Genomic DNA, 26593 nt, shown 5'->3' with positions numbered 1-26593 from the left:
GCCGCACGCCCATGCGCGCGGAACTCTGGGAATCGTAGTTCTGGCGCCGAGGAAGCGACGCGCCACGTCAGGGCGTCGTATCACGTGAGGCCGCGCTTCCGGAAGTGACGCCACAAGACGCGCCTGGCGTGGAGCGGCAGTTTCCGCAAACAGAATCGTGGTGACCCGTGTTGGTAAGCGTGTGCTTCTTGGCCCGTCCTTGTACCTTTTGTCTTTATCGCGCTGGTAAAGGGGTTTATAAGAGCCACACTGACTGCTGACGTGGCTCTCGTCCTCTGATCCCCGTGCTCCACTGCTGGGTGCTAGAGGGGCTTTTCTGTGATCCTAGCGGATAGCAGAGTGGATACCGAAGTGGCTGGAGGGCGCCATTGCTCCTCCAGACGGGATCCCGGGGAGAGGCCAGAAGCTACTTGTTTCCACCCAGGGCCGAGCTAAGGGGCGAACTGGGCGCCGTGTGAGATCTGAAGAAGGGTTTCCTTCGCCTTGAGCGGAGCCTTAAGAGACTCCACCGGGAGATGGAGTGACTGACATAAGGGCATGCATTTGGGAGAACTCTCTTTCCCTTCTCTGTTGCGTGGTCTTGAACCCACAGGATTGGACAGTCAGGTCGATGAGTGAGAGCGTAGTCTTAGCTTGAGCTGAAGCTAGGCAGGAGAGATTGAAATGACATCTTGCTTCACAGGTGTGATCTCAAAACCAGCTTGAAAGGTCCATGACGATGGAAATCGGCTGTCTTTATTCCAAAGACCTTTTTCAGGGGATATGACAAGGATCTTGCTTATGTTTGGTTTTGGTATACTTTCATTAGGCCATTCTTTATTTCTTCCTTTCTGTTTTCTTTTTTTTTTTTTTAACTGTTTTTGAGAAGCTGGGATCGACTCCAGGTCCTGAAGGCAAGCAAGCAAGCACTCTACCAAGGGGGGTATTTCATATTCAATTCTAAACATTCACCTAGTTCTAAAGTCATCTGATATGCTGTTTTCATGATGTTACATTTGTTGAAATAATGTTATATGTAAATAAAGTTCTTACTTAAACCCCAGTAATAATTTTAGGTGATAATTATAGCTGGAGGTAGTATGTCACATTGCTTTATTTGAATGTAAAAATTGACTTCTTTGCTCTTAGAAAGTAAATGGCAAAGGAGAAATAGGGATATTTGATAACTATTGGTAGTTTTCCCGAACAATCATTTGAAGTAGTTATTCTGCAAGTTGCTTTTCAGGCTAATTTCTTTTTAGGGGATTGTGAAGATCTGTAGGATGAACCCTGTATCTCCACCTCCAAAGTAGTTGGTATTACAGGCATTCACTAATACCGCCAGGTTTGTTTTTGAGATACTGTTCTTCTAACTTATGCCTAGCTCTTTTCCTAGCCGTTGCCCTTTCCCTGCCTTTGTATATGCCGTCTGGCCCCCATGGTTGATTTGTTTGTTCTCTGATTCATTTCTTCCTGTTTGACACTCCTTAGTACTCACCTGGCTACTAGTGAAAGCTGGCATCTCTTGAAATTCTTCTTGGTTCATTCTCTTAAGCAAATTTGTTATTTTACTTTATGCAGAAATCTTCTTTAAAAGAATAAGTTCTGACTTCATAACTTATATTCTGAATCTTGCAAGTTTCTTTGACTTTTGTTTTCCTTCTCTACTTGATTTGAATTCCACAGCCTAACATTTTATAACTTACCATTTTATTTTAGAGTGCTGAGCTTGAATTTGAGGTCTTGAACTTGGCTAGACAAGTTCTCTCTCATTTAAGACATGCCTCCAGTCCATACTTTTGCCCATACCAGCTTGGATCCTGATCCTCTTATCTATGCCTCCTGTTTAACTGTGTGCACCATCATTTCTGGCTTGTTTCTTAGTGTAGGAGATCTCACTAAATTACTTTCTAGGTTGACATGGACTGTAGTCCTCCTGATCTTTCTTTACAGTAGTTGGGATTACAAACATGAGCCACTCTAGCCTGACATTTTAATACTAGTGTATTAAGCTGTACCTTCTTTTTTTTTTTTTTTTTTTTTTGGCCAGTCCTGGGCCTTGGACTCAGGGCCTGAGCACTGTCCCTGGCTTCCTTTTGCTCAAGGCTAGCACTCTGCCACTTGAGCCACAGTGCCACTTCTGGCCGCTTTTCTGTATATGTGGTGCTGGGGAATCAAACCCAGGGCCTCATGTATATGAGGCAAGCTCTCTTGCCACTAGGCCATATCCCCAGCCCAAGCTGTACATTCTTAAAACAATTTGCCTTGAACTTCTATAGTAAGAGTTCAGTATGCTTATTGAATAAATAAGTAGACTACTCAGTAAAATTCCTTTCCTAGAGATAACTCAGCTACTTCCCTCTCTTTCCCATTTTACAGGCCTAAGACTTAACAGTCATTAAACTTCAAGCTGAGTGTTGAAACTTGACTAAAGTCATTTCTATTTTCTTTACCCATTTTGAAGTAAGGCTTTCAGAAGTCCTTGTTTTAGATTCCTGGGTTAGCTTGTACATATTTTGTGATCAGGATACTTGAGAGAACAACTTAACAGGCAGAAAGACTTACTTTGGCTTTTGGTTGCAGAGATTTCTGTCCATAGTTCTTGACATTGATTCAAAATCCGTGGTGAGACAGAACATCATGGCAGCAGGAGCATGTAGAGGAAGTAGAGAAGCAGAAAGTAGAGAAGGGGAGGCAGTTTCTGGAACCAGATACAATCCTCAGTGAACTACTTCCTCCAATGAGGTCCTAGCTCCTAACGTTTCCAAAAACTCCCAGAGAGGTACTGCCTGGTGGGGACCAAGCTGTCAGTGCATGAACTTGTGGACAGCTTTCATGTTAAAACCATAATTCTAAAACTTTTCTCTGGATTTGCTTCATTCCTTAGACCAGAAGCTTACTTTTATTAAATTAGTCCAAAGAATTTTGTATGACCTAACAGTTTTATGTCTGTACAAGAAAGTTTTAACACATAACATTTTGGAAAGTAATATTTGTAGTCATTGAATTTCTTTTTTTGTCGTTTTATTTTTTGCCAGTCCTGGGGCTTGAACTCAGGGCTTGAGCACTGTCCCTGGCTTCTTTTTGCTCAAGGCTAGCACTCTGCCACTTGAGCCACAGCGCCACTTCTGGCCTTTTCTATATATGTGGTACTGAGGAATCGAACCCAGGGCTTCATGTATAGGAGGCAAGCACTTTACCACTAGGCCATATTCCCAGGCCGGAAAGTAATATTTGTATTCCTGATTGGCCACAGTTGTTTACTAAGGAAATGTTTGCAGCTGTTAGGTGCTCCAGAACATTTCAGATTTGGGAATGAGAGATAACTCATTTGTATTTGTATAATCCCCATTTCCTTTGTCAGTTTTAATGTCCACAGTAACTTTTTATGAATAAAATCACAGATTTTTGGAAAATTTTTGATAAGTACTACTTCAGATTCACAATTGGATGCACACTACATTATATTAACATTTTCAATATTCTGTGTGTATTAACATTAAAACTTTTCAGTTGATTAATGAAATTGCCAGCTTCTACTCTAAAATTGTTTTAAAGAATTAGCTTTTATAATATCAAATTTTTGCCTTTTCAGAGTTGGTTCCTGAAGTTTTATCATCAGTTCAAGTAATTAGAAAAGCTGTGACGTGTAAAAAGATGTCTCTTGAACAGGCAAAAGTAGGTTCTGAAACAGAATCTTCGTTCAGTATTAATGACAATGCAACAGTACCTGAGTCTGGGCTTTCTGAAAAGACTCCTGTTTGTGATCAGATAAACGCACCAAAAAAGAGAAAAGCATTTGAAGACGGTCTTGTAGAGGAAGGTTCCAGCTATGACGAAGACACTCCATCCAAGAAAAGAAAACCTGATGTTGACATTGTCGCAGAGGAAAAGGGTTCTGGTGATGAAGATATTTCAAAGAAAATAAAATTGGAAACTGATGATGTTTCAAAAGATGAATCTTCCACTGGAGATGGCACTCAGAAGAAGAGAAAAAGAGAACTGGAGGACATTCCTGAGAAACATAAAGTATGTTTAATGTAGCTTATTTGTACTACAGTGTGTCAGCTGTAAATGTGGCAACTGGAATTATTATACTGGTTTTTATCTAAAGTCAATAGCTCAAGAGTGCCTTTGGGTGGGTGTGTACGTCTGTGTGTTGTGTGTGTGTACACATGCACATGCACACGGGTGTGTGCCCTTATGCATGTATGCCAGTACCAGGGCTTAAACTCAGGGGCATGTACTCTTTTGTGGTTTTCTTGCCCATGTCTGAAGCCCTGCCACTTGAGCCATGCTTCCAGCTTTGCATTTTTCTGGTTAATTGGAAATGGAGTCTCTTGGACTTTTCTGCCCAGGCTAGCATTGAACCTAGATCCTTCAAGTTTCCTCCTACTGAGTAGAGTAGCTAGGATTACAGGAATGAGCCACTCTTGCTCAGCAAATGTAACTACTTTAAATACAAATGAAGATAGGACACAAGTAAACCATTGTTCTTGGGCTGGTACTATGGCTTGAATTCAAGGCCTCACATTCTTGCCTAGCTTTTTGACTAAAGGTTAGCACTCTGCTAGTTGATCCATACCTCTATTTCTGGATTTTTTTTTTCTTTTGCTGATTAACTGGAAGTAAGAGTCTCACAGATTTTTTTGCCTGGCTTGGCTTTGAACCTATATCCTCAGATCTCAGCCTTCTGAGTAGCTAAGATTGCAGGCCTGAGGCCCCAAAACCTAGCTTTTGCAAGTAGACTTTTAATTCTTAGAATTTAATTTTTGTTAAGGTGAAACTTGTACTAAGAAGACATGAATTCAGATGATTTGTCCTTTTTCTTTTTTTAGTAAAAGAAGAAAATATAAAAGCATTCACTTAAAATCATAAATTTCAGAGTCATGCCTAGCTTTGTATTCCTTTTTTAATGTAAGTAAGCTATAGTAAATGGATTTAAAAACTTGATATGTAGCAGGGATATTATAGAGCAAAGGACAGCAAATTGTTTGCCATATTTGAAAAAAAAAATTCTGAGGCAGAATCTGGAGTTGGAAAAATAGAGCACTTTAAAAATTGAGTTAAATCTTGCCATCAGACTTGAAGCAGTGAAAGGGGAGTCAATTTTTGCCATCAACCATGAAGCTGAAAGTAGTGGCTAGCCCACTGATGTCCTTGTTTTAAAAGGAGCTGGTATTTTGTGTAGTTTTTCCAACTTCTAAGCAGATATGTAAAAAGATAAGGCACTTTTGTTCTAAAGGGATGTAGGGGAATCTGAAGTCCTCCTACTGTGGAATTTTTCTGCTGGATGCAGACTGAAATAGTTGCATTATATAATTATTTGCATAAATAGAAATCACTGACACTGAGTATAGCCTATTAAATTATAATCTTATGTATATTATCTTGTTTAGTCCGCCAACCAATTTCACAATAGTAATATAACAAATATAATGTCTTATTTCTGTTTTGTTCCCTTATAGGAGCTCTGTCCATTGACTGTAACTTATTGAATGGACCAAATCAGTGCTTGGATCCAGTTTTATTAAGAAATTAATACTGAACATTATACAAATTAAAAAAAGATGAAAAATTTTAAAAACTGTTTTCTTAAGGAGTAGAGGAAAAGTGAACTTAGGTCTAGTGATAATTAGTGTCATTTCTGTGGGTAATAGTGTTGCTGAGTGAGGTTAATGATAGTAGCATTTTATCCTTTCATTGGTCAGATGCTCTAAGGCTTGGGTTTTTGGTTTATTTATTTTTTTAATTTATTTATTAATTGAACTCAAATTTTTTGACAAGGTGTTGTGCAAAAAGGGTACAGTTACATAGTAGGGCAGTGTGTACATTTCTTGTGATATCTTACTCCCTGTTTTTCTATCCCTTCTCTAGGTCAGGTAGACATATACACAATATACAGTGTATCAAGAACATATACAGTAGCCACGTGGCCACACCCAAGAAAGTTCACCTAGGGCTTTAAATGTAATGTCGATATTAGAGAGTATGTCGACAGTCTTATATGAACGTACATACATAGCTTTTGAGCTATTGTATTCCCCTGAGAGGTCAATTTTTTTTTTTTTTTTTTTTGGCCAGTCCTGGGCCTTGGACTCAGGGCCTGAGCACTGTCCCTGGCTTCTTCCCGCTCAAGGCTAGCACTCTGCCACTTGAGCCACAGCGCCGCTTCTGGCCGTTTTCCGTATATGTGGTGCTGGGGAATCGAACCTAGGGCCTCGTGTATCCGAGGCAGGCACTCTTGCCGCTAGGCTATATCCCCAGCCCCTGAGAGGTCAATTTTTGACCTTTATATGTTGAGTAATTATTTGGTTTTAGTTACATACTGTTGGGTCGCTGCCCCAATCCTGTGGGGAATACTATTTGACAAGCAGTTTTTGGTTTCACAGACTTGGTCTCTACTGTCTCTCCGTCTCCCTTTGTTAACAGTCATATTTCTTATTTATTTTTTTTACTGTGTGCTAATCTTTCATCTTTTTTGTTTTACTTTCAGAGCCTGGATGAAGGACACAGCTCAGCAGTGGCTGCCCACTACAATGAGCTTCAGGAAGTTGGTTTGGAGAAGCGTAGTCAAAGTCGTATTTTTTACCTAAGAAACTTTAATAATTGGATTAAAAGTGTTCTTATTGGTATGATTGGTCTTTGCCTTTTCATTTGGAGTTTTTAAATGTAATTTTTCATTATTAACAACTACTATTTTTGGTCCTAGGAGTTAAAACAAGGCTCTTTCAAGTGTCCGAGAGGTGCTCTAGCACTAAGCTACATCTCCAGTCTAGCTTGCTTACTCATACTCTCTCTTTTCCTTTCTTTTCCTCCCTCCCTCCTTCCCTGCCTCCCTCCTCTCTTTCTTGCCTTTCTTTTCCTCCCTCCCTCCCTCATTCCCTGCCTCCCTCCTCTCTCTTTCTTTTCTTCTTTCTCTTTCTCTCTCTCTCTCTTTTTTTTTTTTTTTTGCCAGTCCTGGGACTTGGACTCAAGGCCTGAGCACTGTCCCTGGCTTCTTTTTGCTCAAGGCTAGCACTCTGCTACTTGAGCCACAGCGCCACTTCTGGCCATTTTCTGTATATGTGGTGCTGGGGAATTGAACCACTAGGCCATATTCCCAGCTCGCGCGTGCGTGTGCTCGCTCTCTATTCCTTTTCTTTCTTCTTCCAATGCTAATTCTATGTCAGACCATAGAGCCTATTATTATTTTTATACATTATTATTTTTATACATTCAGTGATCAAAGCTTAGCTTTATACAGCTGGATCTAAAACTAGGCTCGTAATGTGAATACTTGTAATATTTACTTTTGATAGACAGAATAGAGTATTAACAGATGTTCAAGTGGTAGTAGGTTAATAGGCTTTCAGAAGGCAATAGGATTAAGTTCGCATTAATACTGTTAATGCTTTCATTCTCAGTTTTGGAGCAGTGGCATATTTCTGGATTAAACATTCAGGTTCCATTAAGTTAAAAAGAAAGGCATGATTTTTTTGGGCATCTTTAGTCCATTTAAAGGTTGATAAAGATGTTCAGTTTTTGGGAAACCAACCTTTTATCAGTGGATATTCATCTTTGAAATTAAAGTGGAAATTGAATAAAAATGTGGTTTAGAATTTATTGCTTTGGAAATCTAATGTATAAAGAAATATGACATATATTTTAGAGGATTTTTTAAAGTTAGTTTACTTTGAAGATTTTAATAATGAAAGCATTGTATTTTTTAGTCTAAGCAAAATTGAGAATGCATTTTTGTGTACTGGGTACTTATCTCTGGGCTGTTTTTGCTCAAGGCTAGCTCTACCACTTGAGCCACACCTTCACTTCCAGCTTTTTGGTGGTTAACTGTGGAGGTAAGAGTCTCTTGGACTTTGCTACCTGGGTTGGCGTCCACCGAGATCCTCAGATCTCAACTTCCCGAGTCACTAGGATTACAGGTGTGAGCCACCGGCACCTGGTGAGAATATTTTTTTTGTTGTCGTTGTTTAATACTATAAAGAATAAAATGCTAAACACAAATACTTATTTTTTTAAAAGTTATCTGTAGGAACTAACTAGGTTTGTTTCAGACACATTTCAGTATTTCCTATCTCTTAACAGTCATGATTTTTCATGATTTCTTTAAATGTCTTTTGTTGTTGTTGTTTACTGCCAGTTGTCAGTTTGGGGTGTTTTTGTTTTGTTTTATTTTTAATAGGCACATTGGTATCAACATTTTTTCTTCTTTTTTTGACTTTACCAGGGTTTGAAATCACACTGTCCCACCAGGTGGCCGTGCTCCAGTTTTTTGAGCTGATTATTTTGAGATCGGGTCTCAGTGTTTTTACCTGGGCTTGGCCTCAGCTATCAGTTCTCCTACTTGTGCCTTCCACATAACTGGGATTACAGGTGTATGCCACCATTACCTGGTTTATTTGTAGGAGTGGAATCTTTATTTTTTTTTCCCATTGTAGCAGTGACATACAGAGGGGTTACAGTTACATAAGTAAGGTAAAGAATATATTTCTTTTTTAACAGTGTTGTCCCCTCCCTTGTTTTCTTCCATTTTCTCTTCCCCCCACTCCCTTCCTCCAAAGTTGTAAAGTTCATTTCCAACATAGTATCTAGTGAGTATTGCTGTTACATTGATTCACCCTTTGTCCCACTGTTTCTGTGATTCTCCTTCCCTTTGCCAAATCAGATAAAGTTATATATAAAACAAAGGGTACCGCAATCAAAAACAGTGACCACAGGGGAATCTTGCTTTAAAATAAAATGTTTAACCATCATCTCTACCTCTTAAGTAGGGGCTCTCAGCCTTTGTTAATGTTCTCTCTGCACCTAGCTTCTATGAACCTCAATGAAGCAGAGATGTTTTCATTGGATTATTTTTAATGGTGTTTCATTTACTCATGTATTTTTTTCACTGAATAATTATTTTTTAGTTTGTACTCTCCATTTCTTACGTGTATTTATAATTATGAAAATAGGTGGTTTATAACTAAATGTAAGTCAGATTTGGAACATTTTCTCATCAGAATTAGTTTCTTCAGCTGTTGTAACTCTGTGAGTGATTTGCTGTGCACCTTTCTGGTGGTCCTCCATTAATCATTGTGATCTGTGCTGAACTCCCACTGCCTTAATATTTTCTCTCCTCAGCACATGTGACTTTGAAAAAAATGTAATTATTACTAATAGTCATTATTAACATAGTAATAGTCACATCCAAAATAAGAGATTTATAACTATTGGGATTTTTTACTGTTTCAGTTAGCTATACTGTTTTTCATAACATGATATGACCTTAGATGTGAAATAGCTGTGCTTCTGTTGAAAGTTCTTGTCACATCTTATAGAGAAGTGTTTGTGTAGAATTAGCCATCCACACTGTGTACACAGGAACTACATATTGTTAGACTGACAGGGAAAGTAGATACAGGATTCATTGTATCATTGCTGAATACTTCCTTTGTCTTTAGGACATTAGCCAGGCATGATGATTCCCATCTGTAATTCCAATTCTTGGAAGGCTGATAAGGCACACATTCAAGGTTAGCCTGGGCTACATGGCAAGACTCTGTCTCAAAAAAATAATCCCATAAATGTGTGTGTATATGTGCATATGCATAATATGTATATATAAATGAGCCTTTGGGTGCTATTTAAACTGGTTATTGATATGTGGTGACCTTTGTTAATTAGCTAGTAGTGCAATATGGTAAATTGAGTGTTTAGGAATTCTGATGGTAAAGCTAGGTGGTTTTTTTATTTTGTTTTTACTGGTCCTCATATTTCTGTTGGTAAGCATGACCAGATTTTTGATAACCAAGCTTTCTGTGGTAACTTCAGTTTACTTAAATGTATAAGAAGTTAAACACCTAGCTGTGAAAAGAGAAAGCTACCAAAGAAAAGTCTTTCTCTCACATGCTTTTTAAAATGTTTTCTACTTAATGTTGACTCAAATTCTAAAAGTGGCTTTCAAAAAGCTATCCTGTAAAACTTAATGATAGAGGACCAAATTAACTGACTCTGGGTTGTATCTTGCAATATTGTTACAAATTTACTACATAAATGTATTATGTGCTATTAAAAGTAACCATTTATATTTTAGCAAAAATAAAGAGAAAACATTATGCCTGATTTTTTTTTTTAGGGGAATTTCTAGAAAAGGTACGGCAGAAAAAAACCCGGAATATCACTGTTTTGGACCTGGGATGTGGTAAAGGTGGAGATTTGCTCAAGTGGAGAAAGGGAAGAATTAACAAGCTAATTTGTGCTGGTAAGATAAATATTCGCATGGGAAAGAATTCTTTGTGATCAGTCAGCTGAAAGGGAATTTATCTTGATGCAGAATTATTTTGTTTTCTGCTGGATTTGTGCATTTAATGAGTATTTTTAAAAATTAGCTCTAAAACTTTCTGGATGGTTTGGTCTTCACACAAGAAAGGAGGCTATCAAAAATGCCATAAACCATGTCTGAAGGAAAAACTTCAAAATACTGCACCAGATAGGAAATTCATACATCAAAATGAATACTGATGGAATGCATTAAACAAAGAAAAAACCTCGCAAATCTTTTTATTGAAATCACTGTCTTGGTTTTTGCCACCTGTGTTGACTATTACTAACACCTTTCCTCTCTTCCAGATATTGCCGACATTTCTGTCAGGCAGTGTCAGCAGCGGTATGAAGACATGAAATGTCGTCGAGATAATGAATATATTTTTAATGCAGAATTTATAACTGCTGACTGTTCAAAGGTATGTGGTTTTGTTCTATAGTTTTATTTTTGCAGTCCAAGAGAGCAAACTCTAAACCCAGTCGGCAACTATTCCACCATTGAGCTACACCCCATTTTCTATTTTAAATCAACTCATTTTTTAAAATGTGCTTTAGAGCTGGGCACCCTGTTCTTATACCTACAATTCTAGCTACTCAGGAGGCTGAAATCTGAGGATTGATGTTCTAAGCCATTCTGGCCAGGAATGTCCCTGAGACACTTATCTCAATTAACCACCAAATAAAGCTGGAAATGCCAGGTACTGGTGGCTCACATCTGTTACTCAGGAGGCTGAGATCTGAGGGTTCTGGCTCAAAGCCAGCCCAGGCAGGGAAGTCCATGAGACTCTTACCTCCAATTAACCACTAGAAAACCAGAAGTAGAGCTGTGTCTCAATAGACTTGAGCAAAAGAGCTTAGGGACAGCACCCAGGCCTTGAGTTCCATCCCCCAGAACACACACACACACACACACACACACACACACACACACACACACACACACACAAAACGTGCTTTGAAACAATAAAAATCTTAGAGTAGGCCAGGCCTGTTAGCACACACATTTTATACAGAAGATAGAAAATGGGAGGATTGTAGTTAAAAAGTTAGTGAGACTCTGTCTCAACAAGTGTAGTAACATGTACCTGTAATTTTAGCTATGTGGGAGGTAAAAGTAGAAAGATGTCAGTTCTTAGTCCCAGGCCAAAGTATGAGACCCTACCTGAAAAAAAATTTGGGGTATGGCTCACGTGAGGCCCTGAGTTTAAATTCTAGGAGTACAAACTAAAAAAAGTCTTAGTAAACACATTTTCCATTTAAAGTAGATACTATCGTAAATTAATATGTTACCTTTTTTTTCCCCCAGTACTTAGACTTGAACTCAAGGCTTCTTGCTCTACAGCTTGAGCCACACTTTTAAACCCTGTTGCTCTGGTTATTTTTGAGATAGAGTTTTGGGTTTTGCTGGACCAACCTGACCATGATCCTTTTTTGTTTACATTTCCTCTATAGGTTGTTGATGGGCATGTACCACTAGGCCTTCCTGTTTCTGTTGAGATGGTTTCTCTTGAACTCTTGCTTGGACTGGCTTAGACTGACCTAGAATTGCAGTCCTCCCAAATCTTAGCTCCTCTTATATCTAGGATGAAAGGTGCATGCCACTACACCCAGCTATTTGGTTGAGATGGGCTCTTTCTAACTTTTTGCCTGGCTAGCTAGCCTTCAAAGATGATTCCCCCATCTCTGCCTCCTAAAAAGCTAGGAATGCAGTCATAAGCCATTGATGCCTGGCTGAGAATGTTTTACTTCTAATAGTGTGCTTTTTTCAGATCATTTTGTTGTCTTTTGGTCTGAACAACATTTATTTTCCTGTATAGTTAATTCACAGTGTGTAGGGGGATTGGTTCCAGGAAAGCCACAGTTGCAAAGACCCCACGTGGGTCGTATTTTTCAGACCTCTGTATGGCTTATGGCGCCAACTACAAGTGAGAGTGCTGTGTAAATCAGAAGTTTACTGTAATGTTTAGGGAATCAGGATAAGAAGAATGTCTGTACAGCAGCATTGTCTTTGTTGTTGTTGTTGTTGTTGCCAGTCCTTGGACTCAGAGCCTGAGCACTGTCCCTGGCTTTTTTTTTTTTTGCTCAAGGCTAGCACTCTGCCACTTGAGCCACAGCGCCACTTCTGGCCATTTTCTAAATATATGTGGTAATGGGGAGTCGAACCCAAGGCTTCATGTATACGAGTCAAGCACTCTTGCCACTAGGCCATATCCCCAGCCCTAGAATTGTCTTTTTTTAAATTTTTATTTTCAATTCATAGTTCATTGAGTGCACTGATGCAGAACCTTAAGATCCGAAGGGCTGACTTCATTTTGAAATAAAATTGAACTTACCAGTTTGTTTTCCTCACTGTGTCATTTATTAGAGTAGTTTCACACCATAACAGAATCCTTTTGCTTTTTTCCATTTTCTAACTATTTCTAAATTTCTTAACTATGAATGGAAATCACTGTATGTAAATTGAACATCTTGGACTTGTTACATCACTTGAAAGATCTTAGATACCGTTAATCACTTGTTGACAGTTTTTTGTTTTGTTTTTTTTTTTGGCCAGTCCTGGGCCTTGGACTCAGGGCCTGAGCACTGTCCCTGGCTTCCTTTTGCTCAAGGCTAGCACTCTGCCACTTGAGCCACAGCGCCACTTCTGGCCGTTTTCTGTATATGTGGTGCTGGGGAATCGAACCCAGGGCCTCATGTATACAAGGCAAGCTCTCTTGCCACTAGGCCATATCCCCAGCCCCACTTGTTGACAGTTTTGAAAGTAAGAGAAAATGTGGTAGTATTGTGCCAGAGAGTTGGAAACCCTTTAAACCTTATCAATACAGATACAAAAGGCCAGGTCTAAGAACCCTAAATTCTAGTAAAATGTCTCAAAATCTTATTCACTTCATGTTTGTGACAGGAACTTTTGGCTGACAAATTTCGTGATCCAGAAACCTCCTTTGACATCTGCAGTTGCCAGTTTGCTTGTCATTACTCCTTTGAGTCCTTGGACCAGGCTGACATGATGCTCAGAAATGCTTGCGAGAGGCTTAGCCCTGGCGGCTATTTTATTGGCACCACTCCCAATAGCTTTGAACTGATGTAAGTACTTTCAAGTGTTTTTAGTTTGCAAAATATTCAGTGGTAAGCAAACCAACAAGTAAGCCATTGAGTAAAGCCATTGGGCTTTATAAAATATGCCATTTAGTCTTAGAAGTGCTGAGTACTTTAGTTGTATATCTGAGTAAATACTCTAGGATGAACCAATTCACATACTCATAAAAAGAAAAAAAATCTTTGTATGTAGAAGTTGGAGGCTAAAGTTAACTGAGCCAGAGGCTATAGTGGTAAGCAAACTGCCAATCCAAGACTGAAGGCTGTAGACTTAACCACCTACCTTCAAGCCTGATTTACAGATAAGACCATCATGATCTTTCAGTACATAGCTATTTATGCATATGTGTTTGTATGGGTGGATGTATGGATGTTCGGATGTGCTGGTCCTGGGGCTTAGACTCAGGGCCTGGGTATTGTTCCTGAGCATTTTTGCCCAAGAGTAGCATTCTACTACTTACTTAAAATTTTACTTTTTTTTTTGATGGTTAAATGGAAATATGACTCTCATAGACTTATTGCCCAGGCTGCTTTCATACCTTAATACTCAGATCTCAACTTCCTGAGTAAAGTAGCGTGAGTGCAATTAAAAATCTAACTGCTGTCTTTTTAAATGGTAGCATGTAGTTTTGCATATGTTTAATATGGCTAAAACAAGTATGCTAATCTTTATATTTGGCTGTGGGATAACCCTGGTAGAAGACGCCTTGAAGCTTCAGAAACAGAAGCATTTGGAAATGAAATATATACTGTGAAATTTCAGAAGAAAGGAGATTATCCTTTATTTGGCTGCAAATATGACTTCAACTTGGAAGGTGTTGTGGATGTCCCTGAATTCTTGGTCTATTTTCCACTCCTAACTGAGTAAGAATGCTTTACTTTATTACTGTTTTTTTTTTTATTATTAATATCACTATTCATCACATGTTAGTGGGGACCAAAGAAAAAGTCTGACTTGTTAGATGGTAATCTCATATCCAGGATTGGGACAGTACAACTCTTACAGCCTAAGTTTTGTAGGGTTTTTCTTTTGTTTTTTTTTGTTTTGTTTTTTCCATTCCTGGAATTACATTATCTTGTGGGTAAGAAAAGGAGTCATTCACCTTCAGGTATGGCAGAAGTTTCCTGACCTTCCCATAGCAAAAACTTCTTGATGTAAATGCTAGCAACTTTGGTAATATATAAAGGAGTCTTTATAACTGAAGGTTCTCTGTTTCACAGTTGTTTACATTTCACTCTGGCTCTGAAATTGCCTATGCCCCATAGGGCTGTTAAAATCCTGATTCAGGGATGTAATCCCCCATGCACCTTAGTTCCTAAGTATCAGGGAAAACTGTAGCCTTGGGAAAAATTGAGAGTAATGATCAGGCTTTGAGGCTGTGAAACATACCTTATTTTTCCTGCTAGGCAGAAGAATACAAAATCAACTCAAATAGAGGCCATGACTCTGATGATGGTTGGTCTGGGTGGTGGCAAATGAAGGAGGAAAGGTGGACCTGTTTGAAGTTATAAAGTACAGGAAGTAGGTATAGGGGGAAGAGACAGAAGAATTTACTATAGGAAGAATGATTGTCAGAAAAACGATCTTGTAAGGTTCAGTCTTGCATTTGAGAAGCTAGAGCATTTCTATGACACATCTTAGGGGGATTTCTATGTGCAGTTCTAGGTATCTTTTGGCAGAAGGGAGGAAAATGAGTAGAGCCTTGGGACCAGCTCTTCAAAACCTTCAGCATCTAAAAGTTTGGCAAAAAGAGAATTCTAAAGCAAATTACAAGGAAGCAGTCTCAGATGTATAGTAAAAATGGTGTATCTTGTTAGGAGATAGGCTCCAGGAGGTAAAAGAAACCTTTTTACAAAGTATTTGGGCTAAGTAGGCATTTTACTCCTATAGGCCCAGCTACCTGGGAGATGAGACAGGAGGATCAACAAAGTTCAAGGCTTCCCAGGCCAAGATAGTAAATAAAATAAAAAACAAACTAAAAAGGGCTGGAGACACAAGACAAATAGCTCAAGCAATAGAGCACTTAATAGCACACGTGAGTCCTCAAATTCAATTCCCAGCACTCTTAATAAGTAAAAGAAGAAAGCAGCTTTTTTTTTTTTTTTAATGTAGCTAGGTTTGGGGGGGAGCAGGTCACATAAGTAAAATAGAATGGGTAAAAAAAACGTTCCCTGAAACTTCCCTCCATCCTGCAGCCCCAGAAGCTATCACATTTCTCTGCTACCTTTAGGCATTTAGAAGCTTATTTCGTGTGGGCATTGTTAGTAGTAAGTTCCTCCTTTCAGTTGCTGTTACTCTGTTGTGAACTTAGGGAGGAAGTAGTAGCTTTCTATTTTAATTTAATTTTATTGTAAAGGTGATAGTTATATAAGTTTATAGTTACATAAATAAGATAGTGAATACATTTCATGTCTGTCATTGTTACCCCCTCCCTCATTTACTCCCACTTTCCCTCCCCCCTCACTCTCCTTCCCCCAAAGTTTATTTCCAACGTATTGTCTTGTGAGTATCTCTATTGCGTAGTCTTTGCCCTTTGCCTCACCATTTTGTTATTCCTCTTCCCTTCCCCAAATCAGATAAACATATGTACAAGATAAAGGGTACCAAAATAAAAAAAAAACAGTGACAACAGAGGATAAACCAAAGGGGAAGAAAAACAAAAGAAAAAAGAAATGACTTCATGTAGTACATTTAAAATTTTTTTAAATACCTCGTTTCATTTTGATTAGCATCATTTTATATGGTCATTTGTACATAGCTATTGAGGTATTGTGATCCTGTGCTAGGACTAGCCTAGGCATATACTAAATATTACAAATGAGGGAAACCATGGAGCCGATGTTTCTTTGGGTCTGGCTCACTTCACTTAATGTGATTTTTTCCAAGTCTTTCCATTTCCTTACGAAGATGTCACTGTGGTAGAGCAAAATGAAGCTGTTGAGGAATTACAAATATTTGGAAGCCTTTTCATTAATCTTTTTTGGACAGAATGGCAAAGAAGTACAACATGAAACTAGTGTACAAGAAAACATTTCTGGAGTTCTATGAAGAAAAGGTTAAGAACAATGAAAACAAAATGCTGTTGAAGCGAATGCAGGCCCTAGAGGTAAGAATCCAGAAAAGCCATAACAATTCCAGGTTGTACTGAGCTTGTTTGCATGTTTTTCTGATCCTTTCAAGGCTATGCAGACATAAATAGGTAGGGATATTACACAGGAATTAAAACTGTTCAGGACTATAGCTCCCAGACAGAGATTAATATAGGAAGCTTTCCCTCGTGGGTATTCAGTAAGTACTTGGTGAATGAATGAATGATGCTCTTATGAGTTCTGTTTTCTAGGTAGTATTGTTTTAAAATAAAATAGGGTTTCTTCACTTCAGCGCTGTTGATGTGATAGACTGGTAAGATGCTGTTGTGTGTCCTGTGGGGTTTACTGTAGCATTCCTGCCTCTACCAACTAGACATTTACCAGTAGTGTCCTGTTGTGACAGGGGTAAATGTGAACTGCTTCTTTACAGGAGTGTCCTGTGATTACTTCAGTAGTCCAAGGCCAGGCTCCCACCAATCACAGTTGTGTTCTTTGATGACTGTCTAGCAAGACTATCTTTTAGAATGCTAAGACAGAGACCTACTTTACTGCCTAGACCCCGGCACTTTTTCTCATGCAGCAGTTCAGGGAGTCTGTGCAACATCCAGCATACAGCCATCAGTTGCTTTCTCCTTAGCTCTATCAAGCACTGTTTAATTAAGCAGGTATAAAGAACTTAGTGAACATCTTTGTTATTGATAAGAATCACTTGTCAGAATATAGTCATCAAATAGGCACTAAACTTTAGAGAATTCAGTTTAGTATATACATTATTTTAAGTATTTTAGGCTTACTGTCTTAAACTCATAGTGACCCCCCATGAAGAAAGCAAAGCAATCACTTTCACAGTTTTTAAGTGAGAAGTCTTAGGCTTAGATTACATAGCTGTTGATCTCGATTTTCTTCGGTTTTTGTATTGGCAGTCCACTATAGACCTACTCCCCCATGAGTAGAAAGATCCTAAAATCCTAAATTATCTTTTTATATCCATAATCATTTGTTCTGTTTTCTACATACTTAAGATTGTTTGCATTTGCTTTGAATTAGGAATAAGAGCTTATTTTTCTTGTCTTTAGACAGAGAAAACTAAAAAAAGAATGTGTGCTTATTAGTTTCCCATGCTGGCACCCCTTTAGCACATTGCCTTTCTTCATGGGGCTTTGCATCCACAGGGAGCACCATTCACATTTTCCTTAGCATATAGGCAGTGTGTTCACTTGTCATTTATTTTAAAATGTACTTCAGGCAATGAGATATGAGAGAAGAAGGTTCTTCTGTAGATATGTTAAGGAGACAAACATACAGTGAGATTTGCAGCAGTGATGAAAAGCAAAGTGCAGTGGGAGTGTGAGGATGTTTGAGGAGCCATTAGTAACTTGTATTTCTTCAGCACACTGTTTTTCCAGTTTTTCTACCCAGCCCTGGTAGGGATATGAACCTATGACTAGGTCTGTCGTAGACACAGCGGTAGTTTAAAAAGGCTGATTTTTATTTTTTTACTTTTCCTTACTTTGTGATCAAATCACTTCTTGAAGGATGTGGAACAGGAGAGGACAAGACCCGATAATGCCACTTGAGGAGCATTAGGGAGGATGGTTTGCAGGGACATTGAGACCAGAAGTTAGACAAAGCAGTCGGGATGCTCCACTTTAGTTCAAGTCAGAGATTCAAGTGGATCTCCCTGACATTTACCATTAAAAAGTCGTTTCCTGAAGCATCCAGCCGTCAGCTGACCCAGGCTTGCAGCTTTCCTAGAGTGCTCAGCAGAGGAAGAAAGAATGGAAAGATATAGTCAGCTAAGGAACTGTACATACCACACACAGCCTGACACCAACTTGCTGTTTTCACTAGTGTATTTACTCTGGGAACAGTTCTGGAAAAGTAGCTCCTTTGAGAGGAGATCCTAGCACTTACACATTTTGCTCTTTTAGGGGGGAGGGGGCCAATCAAAATGATCAGTAGAGGTGAAGGTGTGCACCAACTATCTGATAGGTGCATAATCTCATGATGGAGCTGTACAGTGAGAAGTTGGAGAACAAAATAGATTTATGACAGGGTGGTGTGACGACCAGAATAAAGTTCTGAAGCTTTATGACATGGTGATAGTATTGTAGGACAGAAAATTTTAAAAAATAGTATTATTCTATGCCTTGTGTTAAGATGTGCTAAGAAAGTGAAGATAATATGAAATTCCAGATAGCTCAATACTTTGTGTGAGGGTTGGGGTGGTGGTGATTTTTAATTCACAGTCTTGCTAAGTAACCCTAAGCTGCCCTGAAACTTGTGATCCTGTTTAACTCAGTCTCCTCGGTGCTTGGATTGCAGACACTTGCTTTTATACCCAGCAGACCCATACTCTTTAAACAGCAAATAGATAGCTTAATTTTTATTTATTTAGGTTGTAGAGCTTGAACTCAGGGCCTGGACTCTGTCCCTGAGCCTCTTTGTGCTCAAGACTAGTTAGTGCTCTACCACTTGAGCCATAGCACCACTTCCAGTTTTTGAGTGGTTGGTGGAGATAGGAGTCTCACAGGGACTTTTCTGCCCACCTTAGTTTCAAACCACAGTCCTCAGATCTCAGCCTTCTGAGTAGCTAGGATTATAGGCATGAACCACTGGCACCCAGCAATGCCTTAATTTTTAATGCCCGGACTTTCTTTAAATTATTTTTAAAGAAAAAGGAAAAAGAAGAAAGCAAAGTATATTTATGGATCATTTTCAAGTCCCTTCTGGAGATCTAGGTTTTAAAGTAATTTCTTTCTATCTGGTTTGTGGTTATAAGGCAAAAGTTACACAAAATATATAACATTTATAGGGAAGTCAGTATTTATCTGGGTACAGTATCTCATGCCTATAATTATACCTACTCAGTGAGCTAAGCTCTGAAGGACTGAAGTTCCAGGCCAGCCTAGGCTGGAGATGTGGCTCAAGTGGTAGAATACCAACCTGGCAAGTACAAAGCCCTAAGTTAAAACCCTTGAACTGCCCAAGAAAGAAAGAAATATATATATATATATATATATATATATATATGTATATATATATATGCATACATAATTGTGCTTTGAGTGTCATGTATTAAAAAGGAAAACTACTTCATAGTATAAAGCAGTGTTATTTGAAATTGGTTAAATAGCACTTGAGGTAATTTGAAACCTTATTGTCAGTTCCCAGGTTTGAACTCAAGGCTTATTAAACAGATTCTACAAAGTGTGCTGTGCTCCTAGTCTGTGGAACACGTCTTTCTTTATCTGACCATTCAGATTGCACTATAAATAAGGGACATACCTATTACAGTTTTTTAAGCTGAATTTAACTTTTTTTGTTTTTTTCCCCTTTTTAAAATTAGCCTACATCAATAGTATAAAGGAATTTCATATATGCATACAGTGTATTGCAAACAAGTTCACCCTTTTCTTATATTCCCTTCACTCACCAATTTTCTGTTTTGAACCTATATCTTTTGTTATCCTAAACAAGGTTTTCTATTGATTTTTGTTTTTGTTAGTCATGGGGCTTGAACTCAGGGTCTGGGCACTGTCTGAGTTTTTCTGCTCAAGGCTAGTGCTCTACTACTTTGAGCCACAGCTCCACTTGCAGTTTTCTGGTGATTAATTGGAGATAAGGTCTCAAGGACTTTCCTGCCCAGGCTGGCTTTGAACCATAGTCATCGGATCTCAGCCTTCTGAGGAGCTAGGATTACAAGCGTGAACCCCCGATGCCCTGGCTTCACTTGACATTTTCATTTCTTTTATTTCTGAGTTCTGTTAATGTTGATAGATTGCCATTATGTTAATATTTAACTCTTTTGATTAGTATCTTCTTTGTAAATGGAGAAGCCCTTGAGCAGCAATCAAAAAGATGCAGAGGTTTGCTCCTAAATGGATTGTAATTAAACTATGTATTTTATTCCAGCTGTAAGTTTTCCAAGATACTTCTTTAAGAGAAGATTCCCTGTTAACCTTTTTTTTTAAATACTTTAAAACAGTATGTAGTTGGTAGTCTAAAGTAATATTTCAGGATTATTCTTAGTATTTTACTTTAGTGATTTACTGTGTAAAATTCTGAGTTATAAATTTCAATGTAACTTAAGTAGGGATTTTATTTGTTTCCCCAGCCATATCCTGCAAATGAGAATTCTAAACTTACTTCTGAAAAGGTGGATGACTATAAACATGCTGCAGAATACATGAAGAACAGTCAAGTAAGATTACCTTTGGTGAGTTTACATTTTTAAAAGAATTACGGAGAATGGGGGGAATCATGCATGACATGGGGGTTTGGCTGACCATCTCAGGTGTTCACAATACTGAATTACAAATCAAATGTATGGTAGTCTGTTCCTCCTAAATTATGATGGCTTTTGTCATGGGACATGGGATGAAACTTTAGTGAGTTTAGATGTGGTGTCATTCCTGATGCAGTAGAGTGGGGAGGGTTATAGACTTGGATTACTTGGATTACAGGATTCTTTGTTCTCAAAATCACCGCTGACTCTGTGTTCCAGACATGGAACTCAAACCACCATGAGCTTAAATGCAGAAGTGGGTGCAAAGTGTGAAAATTCACACTTTTAAAAAATGAGTGTGGCAACACCACAGTGGTATGAGCTCTAGCTGAGCTTCATCATCAGTAGAAACACTTCCATAGCAAATTTCTACAAATGTCTTCGAGTACTGTTCATGTTCATCACTTCTTCCAAATGACATTACATCTAGACGGATAGCGCCGAGTCTCAAGTCAGCGACATATGCAAGGCACATCATTACTGTGTTGAAATGTTTAATTTTTTATCATTCATTTCCTATGTGCAGTGCATACTTGTTTTGTGGATTCTTTGGAAAACAAAAATGATGCTCCGGGCCCCAGTGCTGTTTACTGTTTTAAAAGTTTTAGATAGATGTATTTTACAGTTACATACACACCATCATTCCCCTTTCTCTCTTCTTTCCTTTCCTGTCCATCTTCTCCTCCCCCCCTTATCTCTCTCTCACTCTAATACTTTCACTGTACATACTCACCCTTTTTAACAAGAGGGAAAAAATGGTAAGATGTTACTCAAAGGAAATCTCATTGATTTATGTGTCTAACACATAATACTGTTGGCAGTAAATTATATACTTACAGTGAAGTAAGGAGATGCTGGCCATCTCAGACCGCTATTAGAAATTAAGCATTATTTACTTCTATCTTGAATCTAAAATTCTCTTTTTTAATTTTAGGGAACCTTAAGTAAGTCAGAATGGGAAGCTACGAGTAAGTATGTCATCCATTTAACTATTAACCTGAGCATTTCTATTTTGAAGTATCATTAATACTTGAAAGCTTTCGATTTTTTTCTGGCACATTTTAGGTTGTGTTTGTGTACACATATATCTATATCTTTGTATTTATCCAATCTAACTTTCTTGCTATGTAGTGATGAGGGAAAATATATTTAGGCTCTTGGTGAACATACATTTTTTTTTTTTTTTTGGCCAGTCCTGGGCCTTGGACTCAGGGCCTGAGCACTGTCCCTGGCTTCTTCCCGCTCAAGGCTAGCACTCTGCCACTTGAGCCACAGCGCCGCTTCTGGCCGTTTTCTGTATATGTGGTACTGGGGAATCGAACCTAGGGCCTCGTGTATCCGAGGCAGGCACTCTTGCCACTAGGCTATATCCCCAGCCCTGAACATAAATTTTGATAAGCTTATCTGTAGATGTTTCTGTCCCCTACTTGTTACTAAACAGCTGTCTCTATTTAGTTTCTTTACCTCAGAGTTCTGTTTGATCTCAGGCTGCACTCCTGGTTAGGCAGGCCCTCTTTTCTTTTGAGCCATGCCTCCAGCCCTTTTTGCCCTGGCTGTGTTTGAGATACAGTCTTGTTTTTGCCTGGGCTGGCCTACACTACCATCCTATTCATGCTTCCTGCCATAGCTGGGATGGCAGACATTGCCATAAAGCCCCATGAGTTGAGGTCTCACAACCTTTTTTGCCCAGGTTGACTTTAATCTTTGTTCTCTGATCTTTGAACTTTGATCCTTCCAGTCTTAGCCTCCTGTGGAGCTGGGTGACAGGTGTTCACTACCCTGCCAGCTGTTGGTTAAGATGTGGTCTAAAGAACATTTTGCTTGGGTTGACCTGGACCCCTTACCGCAGTCTTCTGAGTAGCTAGGATTACAGGCATGAATCACTAGCACTCAATTTGCTTTTGTTTGTTTGTTTGGACAGGGTCTTGCTGTGTAGCCCAAGCTGGTCTTGAATTCACTGTGTAACATAGATTGGCTAGGAGCTCGACCCTCCTGCCGCTTCTGGACCATATCACAGGCAAATGGTGTTTTAGGAATGTTCCTTTGACTCAGCTTTCTTAGTAAGCCCTGTAGCACAACACTTAGGTAATGTGATGGATTTTAATATGTCATATTACGTGTGTGTCTACTATTTCTTTTTAATAGTTCTGTGTTACACATACCCCTCAGATTCTTACTAGTCTTTAAGTTTTTGTAAATAGAAATTTTAGATTGCTGTAGCTAGTTGTACTCATTGTAAATGAAATTATTCTACTTACTAACTTGCTCCTGGTAAAAAACATTTGCGTACTTAAGATGCTTTTAGGGCTGGGGATATGGCCTAGTGGCAAGAGTGCCTGCCTCGTATACATGAGGCTCTGGGTTCGATTCCCCAGCACCACATATACAGAAAACGGCCAGAAGTGGCGCTGTAGCTCAAGTGGCAGAGTGCTAGCCTTGAGCAAAAAGAAGCCAGGGACAGTGCTCAGGCCCTGAGTCCAAGGCCCAGGACTGGCCAAAAAAAGAAGCTTTTAGTTTTAGTTTTCTTTGCTTTTTTTTTTTTTTGGCCAGTCCTAGGCCGTGAACTCAGGGCCTGAGCACTGTCCCTGGCTTCGTTTTTGCTCAAGGCTTAGCACTCTGCCACTTGAGCCACAGCGCCACTTCTGGCCATTTTCTGTATATGTGGTACTGAGGAATCGAACCCAGGGCCTCATGTATACGAGGCAAGCACTCTTGCCACTAGGCCATATTCCCAGCCCTTTTCTTTGCTTTTATACCTTTAGTTTTTATTACTTTAAACCATTTTAAGGGATTTATTAGGCCTGATGAATTCACTTTCCTATGGGCTGTACTGTCAGTATTGTGGGCAGTACTCATTTTGACACAAACATAAATGATCCCTTACTGCCTAAATAGGAAGCAAATAATATAGAACTTTTGAAATTATTGAAGCTTTTCTTCCTCAAAAGCTGCTTGAGAACCTAAGAAATCTCACCAACTATAAACCAGACTACAATTGTTTTGTTTATCCTGAAGAGATGAGGAACTAAATGAAACTTTGATTTCTTCTGTAGGTATTTACTTGGTTTTTGCCTTTGAGAAGCAGCAGTGAGCACTTCAGCAGCTGTGCCAACCACCACTCCGTCCTTCACAGACTGAGCAATCCATCGCAGATAGATTTGACAGCTGTTTAACATGAAACTGACTGTAAATGCTGCAGAAACTCTGCTGTATAAGTTGAACATTTGTCTGTGATAGACTAACTTGGCGTGTATATAGAAGAATGAGTTGAGACCTTTGTCTTTAAAAATCTATTTTTGAGTAGTGTTCCAAGAATTCCATTTGTCTATACAATCCTAGTGCATAACAACACATCTCCACAGCGCTGACGGTTGAGTGTGTGTTTACAGAGCTGACTTAGGACAGCTATAGAGTTAGTGAGAGCAGATTGGCTTACCATTGTGCACTCATGTTCAGTTTGGTTGCAGTAGTTTTCAAGATAAGTAGATTACGATCTGTACGTTTGAATGTACAGTATATATATTGCTAAAGTTAAGTTTAAAACTTGATTTTAGATGGTCATAAAAGTTATTTGGCTGAATTTTACCAATTTATTGCATTTTGATAAAATAGCTGCCGAATATGCTGCGATTCTAGAATTGTTTAGAACATTTTAGATGGCAGCATGGAATTATTTTGGAACTTTTGGCTTTGAAGAATTTCCAACCATAGCAGTTACTGTATTGCTATTTAAGGCTGTAATTAGACATGTTTGATTTTCTTCACTGAACAATGATGCTGTGGTTAATTTAGTGGTTTTGTGAAAATCTTTGATAGGTCTACTGGACATTTTTTTCACATGTACACATGTAACTGGAAGGAAACAATAGATGGACTTCTCGTCAGTTGCCCCTCGTGTTAGGCAGGGCACTGGCGAGGAGCCTCCAGCCCGGGGTCTGCAATGCTGCACTCTCTGCTGCACAGTCAGCACTTTCTTTGTCTGATTGCCATTCAAAAATTTGTTTGCCATTTGAGCACCACTATAATTATCATTAAAATTGTCACAATGGTATAATTAACTTCCAGACCAAAACTTGTGTGAATGGTGTCCTCCTTACATTATTCCCTATCCCCCATTTTAGGGGGAAACTTGGTAGTTTGATCATTTAGCAAACAATAATTGCGATGTACCAAGAAAATTAAGAGCAAAGCAGAGCAATTACATATTTGTGTTTAAATCATGTATTTATAGCATGATTGAAAAAGGCATGAGTTTATAAATATTCATAGTGCTTGATTTAAAACATAGTCTTAGAACCAGGTGCCAGTGGCTCACACCTGTAATCCTACCTACTCAGGTGTCTGAGATCTGAGGATCGAAATTCAAAGCCAGCCTAGGCAAGAAAGTAGTGAGGTATAGCTCAAGTGGCAGAGCTAGCCTTAAGTATAAAAAGCTAAGGGACAGTACCCAGGCTATAAGTTCAAGCCCAAGTATCTGCTCGCGTGCACACATACACACTAAAACAGTTGTAGTAATTTTGATGGATTGTTCATGATGTTAGGTTAGCAAACTTTAGCAAGAGGACATGGGTTTCTGCGTTTCTGTTTCTTCTGTAATCTGTCAGTTTTGCAGAAATTCTTTCTGCTTTCAGAATGTTTTGCCTTAGTCACTTGGAAAATTAACCTAGTACATTGGATTGGCTGCTGCCATTGGCTGGGGTGGGCAGGAGGGGAGGGCAGGGAAAGAGGTGCTTTTGCTGAAGGGAAGCTTAGTTTATTCCTATCACTGTTGTTATTGTCTGAGTTAGCATATAATGTCTGTATTTTTAGTCTCAAAAGAAGAATCCTCTAAGAATTGAATTCGTGGTAATACAAAGAAAGAAGCAAAACAAGGAGTTTCAGAGCCTTTATTAAAGCTAAGGGAGCAGAAACAACTAGATTAGGTCTGAGTAGGGGCACTGGGCTAGCCGTTGTAGGAACTGGGAAGCTCACATAGGGCCACACCTCCAGGGTGCCCTTTTCTTTCAGTTTGGTTTACCTCCATCCTCCTTCCATTTCCTTGCTACGGTTAAGCGACTGGGTTGCAACTAAAGGTGAACAGTTAGGACAACGGCTGGAAAAGGCAGTTCTTGCCTTTCCCACTACCATTCCCTGTCACCAAAATGCAGGCTGCTTCTGCACACTGTAGTCTAAATGTCTGCCTGGTTCCAGATTTATGGTAGCTGCTAAAAGAGCTATGGCTTATCAGTCTTGGCCAGGAACATACCGTGTATGGGCTCAGAGAGGTAGGCAACTCATCAGAAGTTACACCAGGACACAGACTGTAGTCGGTCTGAGCAGGAAAGAAAAAAGGCAAATCAGCTATTTGTGAGGACGGCGCAGCCCAGGATTAGGGTGGTTCCTTTGGAGACATGGTTGCATTGAAGTGTGACACTCAGCTCTTTAGGCCTAGAATTGATATCCCAGTGGTGGTGACAGCATTCAGGGGAAAGCTGATGAGTCGTGGTAGTCAGTCTCCAGCCACACCCGAGGCATCTTAACCTGTAGAGCACAGCAAGCATGCTCAAGCACCCTTGGACTGAGCTTTGTTGTGCCTTTGGTGTCCTCCCAGCACTCAGGTGACTGAGCTGTGTGTGACTCCTGGAAGTTCAGTGAGAAGGGACAGTCAGTCTCAGATGTTAATGAGCCCATGTGGTGACTGCTTGATAGGTCACCAGTACAATGGTTCTCCAGCCCATGTCCCTCCACTCTTGGGAGCTGAGGAAACTTGGTTGCTGTGTGACAATGCGTTGCTGGAGTATCAGAGTACAAGGTCCCTCAGGGACCTTGGGCAGGGTTGATCCACAGTGAATAGCA

The 26593-nt window shown here is 39.3% G+C and overlaps 1 protein-coding gene across 1 annotated transcript; it reads left to right on the top strand.

Annotated features, from left to right (window-relative positions):
* Nucleotides 1–55: 55 nt before the first annotated feature.
* On the top strand, nucleotides 56–24816 carry Rnmt (RNA guanine-7 methyltransferase). Its single transcript, XM_048363761.1, has 11 exons — nucleotides 56–173; nucleotides 3575–4008; nucleotides 6476–6611; nucleotides 10097–10222; nucleotides 10591–10703; nucleotides 13187–13368; nucleotides 14080–14244; nucleotides 16370–16487; nucleotides 20588–20689; nucleotides 21693–21726; nucleotides 23812–24816. Exons 2-11 carry the CDS (start codon nucleotides 3637–3639, stop codon nucleotides 23847–23849), a joined length of 1386 nt encoding a protein of 461 aa, XP_048219718.1. The 5' UTR covers nucleotides 56–173; nucleotides 3575–3636; the 3' UTR covers nucleotides 23850–24816.
* The last annotated feature ends 1777 nt before the right edge of the window (nucleotides 24817–26593 follow it).

The sequence above is a fragment of the Perognathus longimembris genome, chromosome 15, assembly GCF_023159225.1.
Source record: "Perognathus longimembris pacificus isolate PPM17 chromosome 15, ASM2315922v1, whole genome shotgun sequence".
Taxonomy (NCBI): domain Eukaryota; kingdom Metazoa; phylum Chordata; class Mammalia; order Rodentia; family Heteromyidae; genus Perognathus; species Perognathus longimembris.
Note: the sequence above shows the minus strand (reverse complement) of the source record. Positions and strands in the feature narration are given on the sequence as shown.